At 39.2% G+C, this 21,257-nt stretch overlaps 1 protein-coding gene across 1 annotated transcript in view; it reads right to left on the bottom strand.

Moving 5' to 3' along the window:
- Positions 1 to 5,922: 5,922 nt before the first annotated feature.
- The window catches only part of BASP1 (brain abundant membrane attached signal protein 1), a 48,286-nt gene continuing 32,951 nt past the window's right edge, over positions 5,923 to 21,257 (bottom strand). Inside the window, exon 2 of the mRNA XM_080611536.1 lies at positions 5,923 to 6,716. Within this exon, the coding sequence (XP_080467662.1) occupies positions 5,976 to 6,707 (732 nt within the window). The 5' untranslated portion in view covers positions 6,708 to 6,716 and the 3' untranslated portion in view covers positions 5,923 to 5,975. The remainder of the gene's footprint in view (positions 6,717 to 21,257) is intronic.

Below are 21,257 nucleotides of genomic sequence, written 5' to 3' on the forward strand. Positions count from 1 at the left end.
AAAGTTCAGATAATTGGACAGAGCAGCAGAGCTCAAACCAACAATGTACTCAGAATACTAACGTGATATCTTTTGAAACTTCCATAGGACCTTTTAGCTTGCAGTAAGCCATTTCAGAAACCTGAACCATTGCAGAATAAAGAGTCTGCTTTTCCAGGCTTGCACCAATTTTCAATGATATGATTATTTCTTCAGCTTCTCTTTTCTACCAGATCAATTCATATTCTACTTGGTAAACATATACATTTTTACAGACCCAGTCCAAAATCCTGCAAGTAATGCCAGAACTCTACAAAAAAATATTAAAAACCAGAAAAATGCTATTAATGGAGCATCAGTATGGTCTCATTAACACATAATAAACCTAAAACTGGTAGAAAGCCAATATGACAGGGATAGGGGAAAAGGAGTGCTAAAAATGAGAGCCACTGGAATAGATAGAACAGAAGCCCAGCAGCTTCCTGCCACACTTGGTATCAATAGTAGCCCAGTTTCTCAAGGAGGCTGTGTAGCCTGTGATTAAAACACCTATTATTCAGGTTTGAGTTTCAAAGTAGTGTTAAGTTTTAAAGACCATTTGCCCCATTCCCAAAGTGAAAAGACCATCTAGGGACAGACTCCTGTTGGACACTGATTTTCTTGAAATATATAGAAAAATATGGAGGGGAAAAAATGGAATTTGATTACTTTTCCAAATCCTAACGTGAATAGTTTTATTCTGTCCTTTTATTGAGCTCAGTACAATTTGCTTAATTTTCAAGTCTGAATGTCAGACTTCACCAAGTGTTAATCTAAAATTACTGGCCAGCTGAACCAGTAGTGATGTTTAGCAAGTTACTCATTTTGCAGCAGTCTGGTGGGTTTCCAAATACCAGACTTGTAGGGCTTGTACAAATACATCACCTTAGCCTCAGCTTTAAATGACGTAGGAACATCATGTAAAGACTTTGAATTTTTACTTAGTAAATGAAACAAAGATACAATTCAATCAAATCTGCACCTTGCTTGACTTAACAACCCCAAAAAAATTCATCTTGATCAAGCCAAGTCATCAAGAAGCACAGTCAACCTTCTGATGCAACAGGAGACTCTCAGAGATGTAAGACATTGTGAAAGGAAGACAAGCTAAGGATGGAGGCAATACATTTGAACAGCTATGAGGGTAAGAGCTGGAATTAATGTTTGGTGCCCACACAACTGTGCTAAAAGACAGATAAATATCCTTACAAGACTTGGTAACTCTTTGGTGGCCAGTTAACATACAATAGTCTTGTCTCTAAGAAACTAAAACATTCTGTCATATACCCCATGTACCAACTCTTGTTCCTGTATTTTGAAACATCCAGTCCTTCCCTCTCTCCCTCAACAAGAAAGCACCAAAAATCTCGAAACAAACCAACAGAAAATAACAAAACCCACCAACCCTAAAAATACCTCCTCCTGCTTACCTGACTCTGTGGCTAAGTCTTGCTCCTGCCATGACAAATGCAGCAAGCAAAGCTCTGCCAGTCCTGGAGACAACTCTTTTTTTCACAGTAGTGACGGAAAAAACACGTTGCTGTTCCTTGTGCTGTGTTTCTCCCATGACTAGAGAGCCATGATTTCCAAATCCAACTGCCCTAGCAGCTGATATGCATTCATATTGCATGAAATGTGGTGAGGAGATTAAATATAAACAGGATGTAAAATAAAAAAAAAAAAGAGTAAATGAAAGGCAGAAAGTCAACGAAAGCAGACACAGGATAAATGTGGAGAGTTTGGTGCAGTGAGAATTATGTGGCCCCGAAAAAGAAAGAGCAAACCAAGTGATTATCATTTTAAAAGGTGCCTTAAAGACTATGAATTCAGTGCAAGGAGACAACAATTAAAGTAGATGAAAAAACGAAATGTACTGTGAGAAAATGCGTTCTGCAGCACTGGCAACAAATCTGAGGTATTTCTTAGACACACTCCCCAGTTTGGCTAAATAAGCATAAATTCACAGAAATGCAATCTAGTGGTGAGAAGCTCCTGAAGCAAGGCTGAGGGCTTGATTCACCAACTGCTTCAAGTTCAGCTCAGTACACTAGCATCAAGCTGGAGTTCAAGCTGATCCAGTGAAGGCAATTGTTAGGTGAGACAGAGAAGGGCTAGGCCCCCTAGCTAAGCGCTGGGACAAAGGAAGCAGCAGAAATTTGGGAGTCACTGACTGTTTAGGTACTGGCAGCCACACAGTCACACAGTCACGTGCCTAGAAGTGTAGTCACATAAGACACCAACACATCCTATGTTTTATTTTAGTCCATGGAAGTGTCTATCCTGTACAGACTCATAAGTGAGTGCACAGAAACCAGCTACAGGGCAAGTGGCAAGAATTGCTCCTAGGAATATTTTAATGTAACTTTAGACGCCTCAAAGTGTCATTATAAGAATACCATCAGGTACATTTCAAATACAGTAAGAAAAAAAAATAAAAGAAGGGAATAGTTAAGTTGCTGTACATTTAACAGCAGCTGCATTTCTCATTGCTGTGAAAGTGCAAGCAGTGTGAGCAAAGCCAATGGCACTGACCTTCCTATTGTCAAGGGAGAGCAATGGATTCTTGACAGTGTCCAAGGCAAAACAAGGGAGACCTTGCAAACATCTCTCTGTAGGGGCTCTAAACAATAGCAAAGGTTCTTTCCCAGGGTTGAGTTTCTCTATTCCTTTGGCACGCTTTCACAAAAGGCCTGGGTCCTTTGAGGTTATCTGCAATGTGCTTACACTCAAAGCATTAACATGCCTTTTAGCTCTGTACATACTTTAACTATTATTAAGGAGTGATTATAACACAGAAAAAGAAGATCTTGGAGATGAGATACTGGACTGAGGTGAAGAAAAGCAGGGCTCCAAGGTCTAACCTGTTCTCATGCGACTTCAGGCGAGCGACATGCTTCATATTTCTATTAACCATATATGCTTAGTTCATAAGTTCTTTGAACAGAGATGATTTCTTTACTTGCATATGTAGGTATAGAATAGCAGCACTCTTGAGCAATGGCCTAAGCCAGGATGCCTTGGCACTACTAGTTACACACTAAGCACTTTAACTATTGCTACAAGGCTGATTTTGCAGGCCTGTTTGTCAATAAAAGAATTGAAAGTGTTATATGGCAACTTTCCTTTTTATGTTTTGAGAATACTGAGCACCTAAAGTGAATTGATCTTCGGCTGCACTGCTTCCCAAATACAAGTGCATCTTTCTTTGACCATATGCTAGTGAGTTCCAGTCACATGGGCCATAATACTCCCTTGCACGATCAACACTTGGGAAGAAACTACCGTCAGCAAGCGAGCTGTGAGAACCACAGCATGTGTGTTGTTTGCTGTCAACTGCTGCAAAGGCTGTCGGGTTTGGATACAGCTGTGGAACACAACAGGAGTATTTTTAATTGCCTCAAAGAATTGAAGTAAGACTGCATTCAAGATCTTCTCGCCATCTTTAAGTATGCCAATGGAAGAAAGCTCAGGGGAAAACAAGTCGTATTTTGATTGTCGAAATATTTCAGTAATGGAGATTAAGTGCTATTTTGAATATTTTATTGAAAGTGAATGGGTATGATACCAGCCAAGGTGTGATGTTTTTAGCAGGTACATTCATGTACAATTCCAGTAAACAAGTTACATACCTTTTGTCCATTGGCAGCCACTTCCAGACCAAAGGCAGAGCATGGATTTCGTCCCATCAGCTTCAGGTCAATTCTCTGTCACCACCAAGGTACTGCATGATCCCTGCACTCCTCCTATCAATCCTAGACTCAAGAAAATTCATAGGGGAGCTGTGGAGAGAAGTTCTCCCCTTCCAGGGCACATCTATTCTGGGAAACAATGACAGAGGGTTCTTACAGATTTTCATGAAAGCCACACACCTGGCCACACAAAGATGTTGCAGACTGTGAGAGCTTTATATGCACAAAGTCTGGTGAACTACTGCAAATCTGTGTTATCTGTCTAGCCCTTTGTCATGCTTCAGCTATTTAATCTAAAAAAGTACTTAGCTGACCTTTCTCTGTGCAAAGAAATCCACTTTATTTTGATATGTTATGCATGAAATTGACTCTTTCACATTAAGGATGTAAAAGCTTGGTGACAGTGCAAGATTCATGTAAGTGAATGACCTGATCTAAACCCAACAGAACTTTACTCCTGCCTGCTCCAGTAAGCTTTCCATAGATGCCTATCTGCACATCAGTATCTGCAGCATGGTACAGGAACCTTGTATTCCTGAACAAAATAAAGAATAAGAATTATGTAAGTCTGTAGAGTAAATCATCCTCACTGAATGGAGAGTGTATGTGAAATAATTTATGCAATTTTAAACCGCCAGTTTCTTTTTTTACTAACTACAAGTCCACTCATCCCTTCAGTATTTGTATAAGCTATGTTTCTATTTACTGTTGCCCACTTCTCCCAGAATTTCTGCTCAGACACAGAGTTTGTTAATGGGCAAACCAAACATGCTTTTTTAACTATTTTTGTGAATCCAGGGATCAGCACTGAAATCATTGTCTGTATGCACTAAGGACACCACTCAGCAGAAACCGCAGTTATTCAGCAGTTCTGCTGTATAAAAATGGGGCAAACAAGCACAACTATTGAAAAATGTTGTTCGTGCTAGCCTAAACTCATAACAAAGTGTATCAGCTCTAGAAGTATTTTAATAGGACTAGGATTAAATTCAATTGCCTCGTTTTAAAAGATCAGTTTGTCAAATACACTGTCTTACTCCCAGTTAAAACTCAGTCAGCATGCTCTTTGAAATCACAGGAGACCACTTTTTTCACATGTTAAGGCAGGCAAAAGCCAGTTCTACTTTGGCTAGGACAAAACATATATAAGATGTGCTGTTCATTCACAACTTCTTCCAGCCTCACCTGTGAATGCTTGTGGGTGTTGAAGTAGCAGTTTATGGCAGTATGTTTCTAGGACCATGAGATTGATGGTTCTTTCTTTGCCTCTACTTCACTAAAAATTGGAGAGTAAACAGCCCCAGATTTAACACTTCTTCTCTGAGCTTAAGAATCTCTTTCATCTAGCTCCCAAGGGTAAAAGTGAAGATTTAATCAGTCTTTACACTTTTATATTTTTTAAATTATTTAACTTTTATTACTGTTGCACCATTTATACAATTACATATAATTTCAATGCATCCATTGTACATTTTGTTTTTTCATTTGTTTTCCAATGAGTGTGTGTTGGTGTCTGTGACACAGAATGGAAGAGAAACTGGAACTGCAATGAACGCAGACTTTTTCATTTCCACTGACCAATAAACAGAACTACAGGTGCACCCAACCACGGACATGCATTAACTCGTCATGAGAAATCTAGGTAGGCTAAGTAGGATGAGAATGTTTTTTACTCCCAAAAAATATTTGGAGAGGAAGAATTGGAGGATTGGCATTGAGAAATATGTGGACAGCTAAGTGGGTTTTGTCTGAAAGTTGGCATTCATCCACTGCATAAAAAAAATATCAAAATAAGAAAGGCTGTAAATAAAAAAAACACAGAAAATACTGCTTTCATAAAGATCTGATTGCCTTGGCACAAACCTAGTGGGCAGAATCAAACGCATCGCTCCCAAACCCCATTACAGAACAAAAAGAAGATTTTGATACATTGGTGGAATGCATTTACAGCAGTTCAGATACAAAAGATGTGCTGTACTTTCAGACATCCATTTATTCTACTTTTATTTTGTTAAATCCAGGACTTGTGTCAAGTTGGCAGAAAGTATATTAGATATTTCCCCACAAAAATACTATTTGGATTCTCCCCCCTCCCTCCCTCCCAACTTGATGGGACATCCTTTTCATTTTTCTTTTGGTTTTTTTTTCTCCTTTTCTTTCTGGGCAATACATATTTGTTATTTCAGATCTGAAACGAGTTAGTATAGCTGAAAAAATAAAAAAAAGACACAGGTTGTTTTAAGTGGTTGTTTCAACAGGCTGTCCAATTTAATCTTGCACTGCTATGGTTTGATCCGAATTAGTCGCTGGAACTTCAGAAGGTTTCGCTTCCTCTGGTGGGGCTGCAGGGTCCGAGGCTTTAGCAGTGGAACTAGGTGCTGCTGTTGCCGCGGTCTCCTTGGAAGAAGGCGCAGCCTCGCTGCTGCTAGGTTTTGAGTCTGAAGCTGGGGCCACTTCGCTTTTAGTTTCTTGGGCTGCAGGTGTTGTGGGAGCCTCAGTCTTTTTGGCTTCCCCTTCCTCTTTGCTCTTGTCATCTGCTTTACTGGGAGCTGTGGCTTCTGAGGGCTGGGAAGCTTTTGCATCATTGCTAGGCTCAGAAGTTTTGGGTGCTTCGCTACTGGCAGCAGGAGCAGAGGCTGCAGTCGGCTCCTCTTGCTTGGTTGCCTGTTCATTGTTCTTCTGTGGCTCTACTTTCGCATCAACAACAGCCTCTGACTTCTCTGGTTCTGGTTTCTGGGTTTCTTCCTGGGTCACTGGTTTCTCCTTCTCCCCTTCTTTTTCTTCTGTCTTATTGGCAGCCACCTGAGTATCTTTTTCGCCCTTTTCCTCCTTGTTGTTCTCCTTCACTTCTGTGGTCTCTGTAGTTTGCTGGGCATCCGCAGCCTCCTTTGGAGTCTCCTCTTCCTCAGTTGCTGCTCCTTCAGCCTTCTTGTCTTTGTCTTTAGCTTTTTCATCATTGACACTGTACCCCTTCTTCTTCTTGCTCAATTTGCCTCCCATGTCGGAGCTCTATAACAGAAAAGAGAAGAGGTGGTTACTGGAAGCCCAGTATTTATTACCAAGAGAATCAAAACCAGATCAGCTGAGGTGCAAAAGAAAAACGGATGCTGGCTCCTGAAAAGGAGACCATATCAGGTTTGGTCAGATGTTATCAGCTTATGTCCCTCTCAGCCCTGCAGCATTTCAGCCAGCAAACTCCCTTCTGCTACATCCCCCTATGAACATTCCTTCCCTGAATCCCTTTAACCCTAGTTACCTTTCAGGGAGGAAGGAGGAGAGGGAGTAACAGGATGATGGAGGACTAATATACATCACAATCTCTTGTGGCCTGAGAAATTGATACAAGGTATGGAAGCAGGAAAAAGCTGTATTTATATTCAGGTTGGGTGCAACCAAATTTGACTGGTCATTCTTGGCATTCACCCCTGGTTAACACAAAGTCCACTACCACTCTAGCAAGGGCTATGAACAAGTTTTTTATGAAGATTTGGGAAAATCAAAGCAAGCCTAGAGTCAGTGAGATGCAGAAGACTGCATCTACTCACTCCACTCTCATCGTCTGTTACCCACACGGCCAGCCCCCACTGCATAAACAGCCTATGTGAGGAGCAAATGGTACCTTGGAGGCCAGGAACATGTATCTCCCATACCACACTCCAGCAGCCTCAGAAGCAGGAGCAGCTCCCAGTGGGGACATCCCTATGCACAGACTCCCATCCAGCCCTTCCCACCCCACAGCTCCCATGGGGATCACTCACCAGGAGCCCCACTTTCCTGCATACAGCAGTGCCCCACAACCCTCCCCAGCAGGATGGGAAACACAGAAAGCCTGAGACCACTGCAAAAGACAACAGAAGCAAATATGGGCACTGATGACTGCAAACTTAGATGTGGCATGTGACAGGACACAATAAAAAATTAGGGAGAGAGACAAGACGGATGCATGCTTTGTAGCTTCTGCTCACTGTTTTCAAGCATGACAAGCGATGAGGTACACTGTTCAGATGCGTAAAGGAAGTTGAGCACGTGTGTAAGCATATCAGTATTTATATACCCTTCATGTGAGAGTTTTAACTAAGAAGATACCAAATCTTTCACAGTATTTCAAAGCAAACTTTGTCTATTTAAACAGGAGACACAGACACAACAGAAAACCTCTATGGCTAAAGAATTATACTGCTGGTATTAAAACAAATATTCACAGTCAATGAAAGCTTAAAGAAAAAAAATCCTAGTTTTGTACTATCTGAAAATAGGAGAAGATTATTTTTTCAAAGTCCTGTCAAACAAATGTTTAAGAGCTTCTCCAGGGCAGATGAATCATTCTAATTTTCTGGTTTGCAAAGGCAGATAGATACATAGGCCCTATATTTTTCAAACACTTGACAAAATTGTGACTACAAACCAGTAAAAATTCATAAGAGCGCTCATAGAAGACTGACTATTAAATCATTTTAAATACCATTAAGAACCAGCTGCTTCTCAGTAGATTTTCTGCTAACACAGATACAAGGCCAGGACACAGCCCAGCAGCAGACTTCCATGTGTCTTGGGCAAAACCATGATCTTATGGTCAGCAGAGACCTTTCTGATTTCAGCTTTCAAAAAGAATAACAATTTGCAAATACTGTTGAAGGGTTAGCACACAGCCCTGCAAAATGGCAGTGTAATGTTACTGGAACACTACTTTGCTGTCTGGAATTTTATGGCAAACAGCAATAAAAGGATTAACTTCCACAGAGCCGCAGCTGAGCAAGCTAATCTTTACCTTCATAGCAGAGATAGCAGCTTTTTAGGTGTTTAGGGCAGGCTATGGACATTAGTTTATTATCTGAGAAATTTACAGGCTTCTTCATGTTCCATAAATATTGCTCCACCTTATTGTTTATGTACAGTTACAACCAAATACTTTGAAAAGCCTTTTGCAAGTCAGCGGGATCAGGGATTTGTACTGAAGTCACGTGTGTATCACAGTTTCCAATCCTTAATTAAGCCTGTATTTGTTTCCCAGCAAAGCCCGGGTACTGTGAGCATAATTGCTTTTGCCGTGTCTTTTGTATTTTTCCAAGTTTTGCTATTTCACGGGTAGTAGCAACTCACCACAATTTATATTTTCTTCCACAAAAAGCTTTTAACCTCAGGTACTGCTACAGAATGCTTAAGGCAAAAGGACCTTTAATAAGCAGAGAAGCATGCGTATGAGAAATGTGCTCCCAAACTATGAAAAGAGACATGCGCCGCCTTTGCTTGGAGGTATACTGTGAAATCGCTGCATCTCAATTTGCCTCACAGCCAGCTGGCTCAAGATACTGAAGCAGAAGATGGAAGAGGCTCAGACTATCATTATGACCTGTTAGTAAATATTTGCAGTTACAAATGGACTGCCACCTTTCATCATAGTTTCAACTACTTTATAGCAGAATAGATTCACTCTTTGTGACACTGCATCTCACATCTCCCTATTTCAAAGACAACTAGATGGTCATCATAATAGCTATGCCAGGTTATCATGCAAAAGCACAGATATCATCACGGTCATCACCCAGCCCTGCAGGTAGCAATGCTACAATGCTCCTTTCGCCCTATGTTTGAATTAGAAAAAACTCCTCTTTGTCTCCCAGGCCTCCTGATAACATATCTGGGCTCCTCCGTCACAATCTCCAGAAACAGCCCCCACATGCTCCACTGCCTCGAAGAGATGCTGATCTGGTCCCTGTCCCACCTCAACTGTGCCTGAAGCACAGCTCTGAACCATTCAGTGCATGGTGTCTCAGGGTGCAGCAGACACAAAGCAGACCTTAAAAAGTATTTAAAAATTACAGCCAGCTCTACCTGGAAGAAAAGTGTCATGTAGATCAAGCCACTTCATCCACGTTATGAATGACAGATCCAGGAAAAAAAAAAATTGCCTACAGATATTTAGCATACAGGCTAAAACTCAGTATGGCTTTAGTTATTTTCACTACCATTGATATGCAGTGATTTTGAACTAGCTCTAGCAGCTACCAGCTGAGTGCAAAGCACTTTGTAGCAAGCGTGTCCAAAACGAAGATCCTTTAAAGTATTGTTGCTGAGCACCACTCCTATAAAATGGCACAGCACTCAATGGCTGTGCCTTTTCATTACTGGATAGAGAATGATCTACAACAAGACTGCCTAGAAGCAGATTTTGTATAAGAAGTTGCAATTTATCAGTTATTTTCAGGGAACTTTGATGAACCATTTGGCAGACCAGTGCTTCAGAAGAGCAAGGTTAAATACAACACTTCTCGGCATGCTCAGTATTCTTTAACTATACTGCTTTTCTCATGGAAGAAGAAACAGGTCCAGAAACCACTGAGGTAGACTCCTTCAACACAAGCAAGGATTTCTCCAGTTTCAAAGTGCTGCTGTTCATGGTGCTCATTAAGAACCGAAGAGCTTACACAAGTATCTTTCTTATTATGTAAAAGAAATAATCTGACTATATTTGTATTACCAAATATCATGTCTACAGGTGACCTAGAGCACGTTAAGGACTTACAAAATTCAATATTCATGATAACCAGTATTTTGAGAGATAACTGTGTCAAAAAATGAGTTAATGTCCATAAGATCATAATGCAACAGAAAGAACTCACTGAACATTTCAGATTTTATACCTGAAGACTAAGCTGATCTCATGAACATGAGTCCCTGGAACACAGGCAGCATAAATTTGTACAGCTTGGGAAAAGAAATGTTGTTTTGAAGTTTTATATTTCAAATTATGCTATGATATTTAAACAGTCTCTAGAATTAGACTCTTACTATCTCTTTTGTCTGTCCAAGTAGATTTCTTATATGCTTATAAATATCTAAATGTTTCATTTAGCATACACTTTCACACTCCATGAAAGGGTCTGGCTGTTACAAGACTGGTCTGGCTATCACCCTCATTCTCAGTACAGAGTATACCAGGAAAGCACAAAACCACAGATGTCACCTGTATAATACTGTAGTCTGATTGCCAAAGCTAAGCTTCCAAAGCTCCTGTTCAACTTCATGTGAAGAGCTCAGCCCACCTCTAGAAAAACCAGTTCAGGAAGACAATAGGTATCTTCTGAAATCCCACTGCCTTCAGCGCAATGTAGGCATGTGCGGTGGGTCAGGCCAAAGTAGCCGTTGCACAAGCCTGTTCCCAGGCATGAGTTATCTCACATCGCCTGCAGACAAGTGTTGTAAAATGCACAAACCTCCCGGGGCAGGGTTTCAACACTCCAAATCAAAGGAAATACCAGTCCCAGAAACTGCCCCACCCCCAGCTGCTCAAAATAAATAAAAAGATCTTGAAGAAACCATTATATCTCTGAAACTCACTGATTCATCCTACACCTCCGTTTAAAAACAAACAAATGAAAAAACAACCCCCCCCAAAAAAAACAAGCAAGTTTTTACAAAGGGAGATATATAGGAACTGAAGGCAACAAGGAATTTCCAGACATAGTTTCTGACAGATTTTCTGAAACTTTAATGAAAGAAAAAGAAAAAGTTAACTTACTACTTCTCAAAATATGCAGTACAATTTCCTGCTTCCCGTTACACACATACATACACTCAGAGACACTCCTGTCTCACCAGCCCCGGTCAATCAGTTTACTATATGAGTGTCAGAAGATCTCTGTAGCATACCTCTAGAATGAATTAGACTCATTAGCCTTGTATTTTAGCAACAAAGCCATGTTTTTCTCTTTTCTAAGTTATCCTTACACATCTTCCTTTTTACATCTTCTGTTTTTAGCAGAACAGAAATGCTAGTTGTCACTCAGGTTCAAGCCTCTTCACACCTCAGTAGTAGGGACTTCCTGTCTTGTCTCATCTTCCTCTCTTTTTCTCTTTTTCTCTTTTCTCTTTTCCCTTTTCCCTTTCTCTTTCTTTTTCACTTTATCTTTCCCTTTCCTGTAGATTACTTCTTTTAAAGGAAAAAAAAAGAAAGAAAAACTAGGAACTTCAATTTTGATGTTATTTTTAAAATCCTGAGGACACACAGACCACACAAAAATGGGAAGGATTATGTGCTTTTTTAATATGGGCCATTTGTCTTTAACATATCTGAATTATGATAGTTGCTAATAGATGCCAATTATGACAGTTACAACAATTTGAGCAAAATTCCTAAGTAAAAATACAATTTATCCATTATTTGATCAAAGATTGATGAAGATTTTGAGGGTTACATTGAAAGCAATTTTCAAAGACTTTGGACTTGCATCCTCCTGACTTGGATTACTGCACAACTGAAGAACCTGGAGACATATAGTGACTGAAGATCCACTTCCCAGCCTGATTCTGGTCAGACACCAGCACTACTTTAGCTGTAGGAGAGTTTGAAAAAGCAAGCACACCAAGGTACTGCCTTGTGCAGTCTCTGTGTGTGTCACCCTGTATTAAAGCCACTTTAAGTGAAGCTGCAGAGCCACTCTGTAGAAATGTGTGTGCTCTTGAACATAACATACCTCATTTCTTTAAGCTGATACACCATTAGCTTCTCCAGCTACATCTGCAAGCCATCTTGCAGCAAACATGAGCAGAACTTGGACCAGCCTTGCCTTCCTGAGTCAGCAAGCAACATGGAAGAAATGCTCTGCTGTGTGCAAACTCCCCGCTCATCCCAGGCGAAGCTGTGCTTTGTAGTTTGAGATAATATCTTTTATTAGATCAGCTAACATGGATAGAAATAACATCACACCTATTCTCTTTAGACAATTGTCTACAACTGATCTATCTTGGTTTTAACGTTATGTGATACTTTCCTATTTCTGGTTTCAAATCAGAATTGCACTGTTTTGCCATAAGTGGTTTTTTTCCAACACAACACTACATTGCCCAGCAGCATAAATAAAATTTCCAGTGCCTCCAGTTTCATCCCTGACAGCTCCTCCAAGGCTGTTTTGCATTGTTTGTAACAGAAACTCAAGCCATATGAAAAACAGAGCAACACAGGAGCAGCATAAAATGTGTTATTTTCATGATGCCATGTACGTGTTGCTCAGCCTTGAGTTCTGACTCAAGCTCTCACTGCTTAAATTAAAAATGCTGCCCTGTTCAGTCTATCAGCCTTTCCATAGACTGGAGACTGCGCTAATGTTCAAAGCATATCTCCTATATTCAGATTAACTGCATATGTTCTTTTTGTTGAATAATAAAAGCAGCTTGCAGACATGATCGTGCAGGTACACACATGCAGCCAGAAGTCAGTCTGCCCCAGACCAAGATCTTAATCGCACCATTGTTAGGCACACGGTTGGAAGGGGAAACTCTGCTGTAAACACCTATTTTGCAGAGACTGAGATTAATTTTACAAGAACACCTCTTGTAGAAACAGTTTGCAGGCTTTAAAATAACCTGTAAGACTAAGCCAAAAATATAAGCATGTGCCTCCTCCTTATTCTAAGTTGCCACATCACTTTAAGGTTTGTGCATGACTCTTCAGGAAGCTGTTTAATAAATATTTTATATTAGCTAAAGTTTTCTAACCTGTATCCTAGAATAAAGTACCTAAATAGGAAATTGTGCAATTTCAGGGGTGGTTATTACCCACATCTTTCAAACTGTTGAGATCCTACGAACTTGCCCAACTGAGGGAGAGGTGAGATTCCACACATATTATTCCAATTATGGCCAACCACTTTTTGCCTCCCTCAAATATCTAAGACACCACCATCATCCCTAATTATAAAAACACACAAAGTGATAAAAGCCCAGATAATGGGATGACTTCCTTCTAACTCACCTTTTGCTTGAATTTTGTCCCTCTAGTGCTATCTTTATCATGGATCTCAATACCACAAATATGCTTGGCTTGCAGACATCTGAACTGGTTTGGGTCCCTCCAAAAGAGACACTCCAAAAATGTAACAGTCAGATGCCAGTTAGCAATGAAAACATTAGCGTCCTCCCCACTACAATCCTAGAGAAGGATTTTCAAGCCTAACACCTATACCTTGTATTTCTCTAGTCTCAACCTGAACAAAGAACATACAGTACAAAGCACATGAAGAGATTTCAAATTCGTGCTTTCTATGCCACAAAAGAAATTACTGTACAATCCTTTTTTATGTATATTCTTCAATAGCAAAGGCTTTCAGTTACTGTTCGCATAAATAACTTACCTGCCATTTCCTTAACAAGAACGTGGAGAGCCACATTCACTTTTTGAAAAAGGCCTTAGGGTATTTAACTGGGTAACTGTCACTGGAGATAGTTATTTATGGGCATCTACATTTACATTATATCTGTTTAACATTCTACACTTAAAAACCCCTGTATCACTTTAAATGCCCATTTCACTCATCAGACTAGTTTTAATCAACTTTGGGACAGTCCTTAGAATAAAAGTTACAGTGTGCTATAGGAAATGGATACATTAACTTTGAAATCTTGGAACTATCAGTTTTATTTTGAAAATGGATTCTCCAAGTGACAGCTAAGTTCTTCAGGACTATTTTTTTTCCCATCTCTGGAGTGCTCTTGGTGCTGCTCACTGGAAAAAGCACTGGGCATACATCCTGGCAGTAAGAAAACATCCTGTGGCTAGGAACAGAATTCCTAACAGACAGTTCAAGCCTATGATAGATCATGGCAATCCTTAGACTATGTATTTTCCTTCTTCTGGTTGCATGACACCCTCCCTACAGGCAATGAAACCATGTTTATAAATGTGAACAAAATCCAATTATCTTTTTTTTCTATTTTAAATACAACCCACATGGACTGCAGCACACCATTTCGGACTGCAGCACATGACTCCCTCTACAATTACACCACAGCAAAGAGTACAACAGGGAAGCAATACCAGCCACCAGCCACCTAAAGCAGTGCTCACCGCTGTGATGCTTGTTATGGTGTTTCTGAGAACATTGCAAACACTTCTTTTCAAAATACACAGTATCTATTTTATTCAGCAAAACAAAAAAATTAGCAGTTTAAATTAAGTATTTGTTGTTGACTTCTTTATTTCATTACTTCTTCCATTACCATTCCATTAAGATATAGGATCTAGTTAACACCTCCTCTATCTGCTTTTATCTGTTTCAGCTCTACATGAAGCTGCAGCAGTGGCCTTCCCCTATTTTTCCTCCAAAGGAAATGAACACACATCCACTTGATGCTCCAGGAGGTACCACAGCTTCAAGTTTTGACATTAGAAGAGGCTGGCTGATTTTAAAAAACACCCACACTTTTCTTCTCCCAAATCTCCACCATAGAACATGCAGCTGCTTCAGTTACTGGTGACATGCCCACCTTCCCGATAACCTGGGCCCTGAACATAGCATCCCTCAGAAATTAAGGTATGTGCAAGAGCACAGGATTAAACCAATTTAATCATCCAGTTAATACCACTGCTAATGATAGTTAAATTAGTAACTGGAAAGTTATTCTGAAAATACCTGCAAATTTAACATTGCATTAGAAAGCTAAGTACACTTACATCTTTAGGACAGTATTACACGTCATACCTCTGGTGGAATTTAAACTCTTGCAAGCAGCAAACACAAAACCCACTTACTACCTCAGCAGTCACTTACAGGGTATTTTACACTGACTTCCTGAAGAGCTGCTGAATTTCTCCTTGAAGTAATAACTTTTGACTTTTAGTCTTGCATACAGAGTTGCATTTTAAACTAAAAATTCTGTACTGAAGTCAATGTATACAAGTCAAGACATGTTTTGCGTAACATCAAAACTACCTATAATTAAACCTGCAAGACTTTGGGCTGAATTACAAGTATTTTTCATGTTGTTAAGAAAACACTCCTCCTCGTGACCACAGTATCAGTGTCAGAACTTTATCAGCTTTCAGCTTCTCACAGCTCTGTTGTAATAATGTCTTGCAGTAAAGACGTGCTCAAGATAAATGAGAGAAATGTAAGCATGAAAGCTCAGCATCTTGGAAAACTTTTTACATTGCTGTTCCTCAACACTCATTTGTGCATACACTTTTTCTACCAGGCTGTAGCGTGGTCTATATTATTAAGTTTGTCACTTTGGTCATTCTCACTTCCTGGTTCTCACACAAGCACAATACTGGGTTTTTTGGAACAGCATACATATAACACAAAAGAAAATCTCATGTTCCAGACTTTCTTTCTTTGTCTTACTTAATATGCATGTTCATACTGGATATTTACTTTTTTCCCTTTCTCCCCTCAATTTTTCAAACAAGCAGTACCTTCAAATGACCAGCCTTACCAGTCACTTTAGTCACTGGGGAGGATTATCAAAATAACATAGAACCAGTACACAACAATCACTGGCAAGTAAAAAGCATTAAGCAGTTGATTCCTATTTGTGTCTTACAAATATCTCTCTCCATCTTCTTCACCACTACTCTTTTACACTCCTCTAACGGCTGTTCAAACTGCCAAGTTGTCTTAGGCAATCTCTTATTCTGACTGGCAATATTCTCCAAAACTTGAGGAATGAGCTGTATTTCTTGATCCAGATGAAGAACTATACGTATGCTGTCATGTGGAGCCTATTATGCTGCTTCAGTGCCATATTTTGGTAATAAATTAACATGTATTCAGAGTGTACCATAGATGATTGAAAGGAAAGAGGCAGAATTTGCTTTTCGGTTTTAGTGTTGCAAGCTGACAGAGGGGGCTGCAGAATAAAACCAATCTCTATTACAGAGTTTTGTCTTGTGTCCCAGTAGGATGATGGTTTGCTTTGAGAAATCAATTTTGAAAATACAATGTGTTTCTAAAAATCCCAAAGTAAGAGCTCTGCCAGGCAATAAACACATGCCATGTGTTAAGATGTTAGATATGTCACCTTGGACTCAAGACTACCAGATCTAGATTGCCTAACTCTCATTCTGACAGGTTCACTGACTTACTTTCTTTTACTTGGTTTTGGTTTGGGTTATATTGGATTGGCTGACCAGCTCTGCTAGAGGGAAGGTTACATATAACTGGAGGCTAACAAGTCCATTTGTCAAGAAGTGAGCAGCTAGTGCAATCCATGAATTACACTGAGATTTATGTTCAAACCAGGAAAGGCAGAAATCTGATTTAATAATTACTCAGACAGAACCATTCCAAGCTAGCAGCTACTCAAAAAGAAGAAATAACAATACAGCAGGAATAAAATAAAAGCTAGAAATCAGGAAAGGTCATCAGGTGCCTATCTCCTTTCAATAAAATATTGTTTCGCTTTTCCATTTAAGTATCAGTAGGAAATCTGTCCATCTTAGAGCTATCAAATTTAAACTCATCAAATGAAAGCAAAAGAAAAATAACTTTACAGGGATAGCTGCGAAGTTGGATGTAGTCCCTTTCCCTCCCTCTCATCTGAGCACTGACTTGCATTTTGTGTCAGTGCATGCGGTTAATGCTTAATATGGCCACAATTCAATTTCTGCAGTTCAGAATGCATATCAATTGCCTCTAGATTATATTACCCTTGAGGTAGACTAGCCCTCCATCACAGTTGTATGTATGCCAATTTGCAATTTTGGTCAACTCAGACCATATTACAGAAAAGAGCTTACTTTCCAAGGTCCACATGCTGTATGGAAAGCTATATATAGAGAACTCTTAGAATCACTCCTTCAGTTTAAAGAGCTTTCAGCCCATGGCTATTTGAAAAACCATTTATTCTAACCAAGGAAGGCAGGCAGACATCAAAATCTAACTGAGCTTTTTCAGGATTAAAATAAGAGAAGTCTATCAAAGCATTGGAGACTTGAGAAATACAGAAAATTTATTTTCATTTTTCAAGACAGATCCACAAACAAAAAGCAAAATACCACTAGGAAGGTTTTGTTAGACCTTTCAGCGTTAATAGGCTTCATTAGTAGACCATGTTTCAAACCAGCACTGGCATCCCATTTTGCTGTCCCTCCTATTAGCACATACATGGAACCCATCCATGAACCAGGATGTCCACATTTTAGAAGAAAGAGGATATCAATTCATTTTAAAGCTGTTAACAGAACACAGCTGCCAAGACTCCCAACAGTAACTGGATTTTCCTGAGTTTTTTGGTAATCTATTCTCTATTTGTTTGGGATTTTTTTACTTTTCACTGGCAGGTTAGCTGGTGGGACAGGGGCCCTGCATTCCCCTACGAGATCTCATCAAGGAATGGGAACTGAATGAGTGCCTCAGCCCTGCTGCCTCAGCTCTGTCTCCCAGGGTTTGGCAATTCACTGGGGAGAGGGAGCTGTGCTTCATCAACTTTAAAATGCTGGCTGTCACAAGCCAAGAGGCTCTGCAGAAATCATGTATACAGTTCTGCTAACTGCAGTCTTCTGGGTAATCCACCCACATGTACAAGTCAAGCACTAAATTCACACATTTCAAATGGAGGCTGGGTCTAAATATGATTCAAGTGCATAAAAGTCTCATATCCATATTTGGAAATATTACTTTCAGCGGTCTCATATTATTTCAGAAATTATTAAGGTGAGCCGGTATCAAGGAATTTTTCTCAAGAAATACATAACTATTTTAAGGGTGTTTGCAACCCCAAATCTTCATTTAAGTCTCTTACCTACCGCAATCTCTTACTCTCTTGTATTTCTTCTATTTTTAACCACAGATAACTGGTAAGCCATGCCATAGTTAAGCTTATTCTGTGATGTAGACATAAAACAGAATAAAAAACTTTTTTCCATAAATGGCCAATTTCACTACCAATTTCAGCTCAGCAACTCTTCACTATAAAAGGGCAAGTCTTCTATTTAAGTATTTATTAGCTTTTGCAAAGGAATGATTAAGACAAGGTTTCTTTTCAAAGTCTATTCTGTGCCAATATATGGGGTTACAAAGAGGGGTCCTTTCATGCTAGCTGCCAGTGACTGCAAACTTCTCTCATATCACACACTTCTGACAGAATCTGACATAATCTACTTCATTCAAACACTTCAAATATAAATATTCAAAATCAAATATAGAAGAAATTATTCTCTTTATTCAGGACAACACAGATTAAGTACTGCAAAACTACCATCACACCTTTACATTTTGTCGTACCCTGCTATTCACACTTAGCTTCATCTGTGAAGCCTGTCGCAGCTCTGCGTCTTTCTGCGAATCTAAAGAACCAACCTCATATCCTTAAAATCACATGATTGTTGGGAGCAGGAGTTATCTTCTCCAGGTGAAACTGCCACCCTAGAGCAGTGAGATGATATTTCCCTGGTTTAAGTTTCTGGTATATTTTACATACCATGGTAAAAATAACAGATGGGACCTTCCCTCTCAAAGCTCAAATACAGACAAATATTACTGCAATAAAAATGCAACGTAGTACAAAATCATGAGACTATCTCTTGTTCCCTGTTTTCAGGGGTTCACAGCAATCTGGGAAAATGTGAGAGCCCAAAATCTACTCAGTCTCTTCCAGCTGGTGTTGTTTTAAAACCCAAGTTCATTACATATGACTTCTCAAATTTCTGTTAGAGAATGCTGGTCTTCTACATATCGACACTGTACTGAATTACTGTCTCTGAAGCTTACCATTGTATCACACATACTAGAATAGCATAATGAGCAAGTCACTCATCTAGATTTTATAGTACTGTGCTAATTTTGTAATGCAGAACTGTAAAGCATCTCCTAACATTTTCAGGTATTGCTGAAAGCTCTTCCTGGACCCAAGCTCCTTTGCATTTATGCCTCTAGGCTGAGAACATCTGTACATGGACATCATGATTTATAGTTCCAAATATGCACAGTTCACTCAGTTTCAGTTCACTTGATGATAAGGATATTTTCTCAAGCTAAGAAATCTCAGGTGTATCCAGCTGGATGAAGATGAAGCTACTGCTTGGCATCCATCTTAGTGCTTTATTCTTACATCTTACAGATATAAGAAAACAAAGTAATTTTGCCTAAACAGAACACTGTGAATGCTTGAAAAACTACAGTAAACCCATTTTAACCTGCTTTCATTAGGGTTTCAGGTGTTGGACTGATGCATCATGCTCAATGCTATGTTTATTCTATGTTTATTAACTATATGCATGCCTTTCTTTGTTAAAAAGACACCCCTTTTAGGAGAAATTACTCAAATTTGAATAGATGCACGAGGAAGTTCTAAACTGGTTCACTAACTTTCCAAGACCTTTTTAAAGACTTTTTAAAGACTACAACTACTGAGTTATATTTGTCACATACTGCAGAAGCTGCCTTTCCTACCTACAGATCTCAGCTGTGGCAATTATTTCAGTCAGAGAAAGTCATGGCAATTATAAATGCCTCCCTTTAATGTGCAACAAAGTATCAACTAGACGTAGTAATGCAGTATTGTTGGAGATGATGCTCAACAGAGCAGGATATGAAAGGATCATCTGCAAGGAATAGCAAGAATTAGAGATCTGAAGGGTGACAAGTTTAGGTAGATTCCGTTGAGTAGCAGCATTTTCATATTGTCTACTCAAACTAGCCTCTATTCTGGAGTTCCAAAAGCCTGTTAAGTAAATTAAGATCAGCAGTGCAAATGTGCCCAGAGAAATAATACCAGGGGACTAAAGAATGGCCAGGAAGGTCTCAGTTCTCAGTACCCCCACCAAGGGCCAAGTGGTTACAAAGGACTGAGCTTGAAGTCACAGACTGAATTTGCAAACCTCTAACTTTGTACCCATTGACTTTGATGTAATTTTTTTAATACATTTTTATCTTATCAGGTATTTTCATTACGGGTAGGTGAAGGGCATACACACGTTGTTGCAGAGACTTCTGCTTCCATGCACGTTCCATCATGGCAATTGTGTAAACACAAGGCTTTTGAAAAATTTCACATCAGTGTCAGTTGAGAAGATTCACAACCTATTTTTGTAGTCATTGGTTGGATATATTTACCTTAAAAGCAAATAAAGTTCAGGAATGAATTTAAAAAATAAGCATATTTCCCATGTAAAGAACTCAAATATCTGTTACAGAGGAAGAAAAAAAGACTAAGAGGATTTTTTTTTTTCTTTTAAACTAAAAGAAAACTACTTTCATTATCGCATTTGTCAAAGGCCAGTCAGGAAAAACGTTATATGTGCCAAATAATTTTAAAGAGTCTAGCCTGGGAAAGAAATGAGGTTAAAGTAACTAAATAGCATGGGATCATAGCCATACAACACTTGGTTTCAGATGAACTCTTATATTTGTGAATTGTCAGTTCATCATTTTATCATAAACTTGGAGTATCTGGATTTTTTTTTAAGTATCAACTCTAGTATTTATTACAAAAATAACCTAATGTTTCATTTCTAATCCTCATTTTAGCAAGAAAAGTCTGAAAAGACTCCTCAACCCAGAAGGCATTTTTGTCTCATGGTTTCTTATGACATCATTCGTTTTAAATGCTTAAGACTGGGAAAACTGCACGTTTGCAAGGAAAGATATCTGAAAAATTCATTTAAAAAATGAGTGTCTGTTTATTTCAGTCATTCGAATCTATTAGCCCGGTGTTCAGATAAATTCAAGAAACACAAGATTTTTTTAAATTCATTTAAAAATTTGTGTGAGTGTTTCTCCTTAGCACGCTTAGTCCTAACAAGCTTACGTATTCAGGAGTCGAGACATCTAGCAC

The sequence above is a fragment of the Psittacula echo genome, assembly GCF_963264785.1.
Source record: "Psittacula echo genome assembly, chromosome: 2".
Classification (NCBI taxonomy): Eukaryota; Metazoa; Chordata; class Aves; order Psittaciformes; family Psittacidae; genus Psittacula; species Psittacula echo.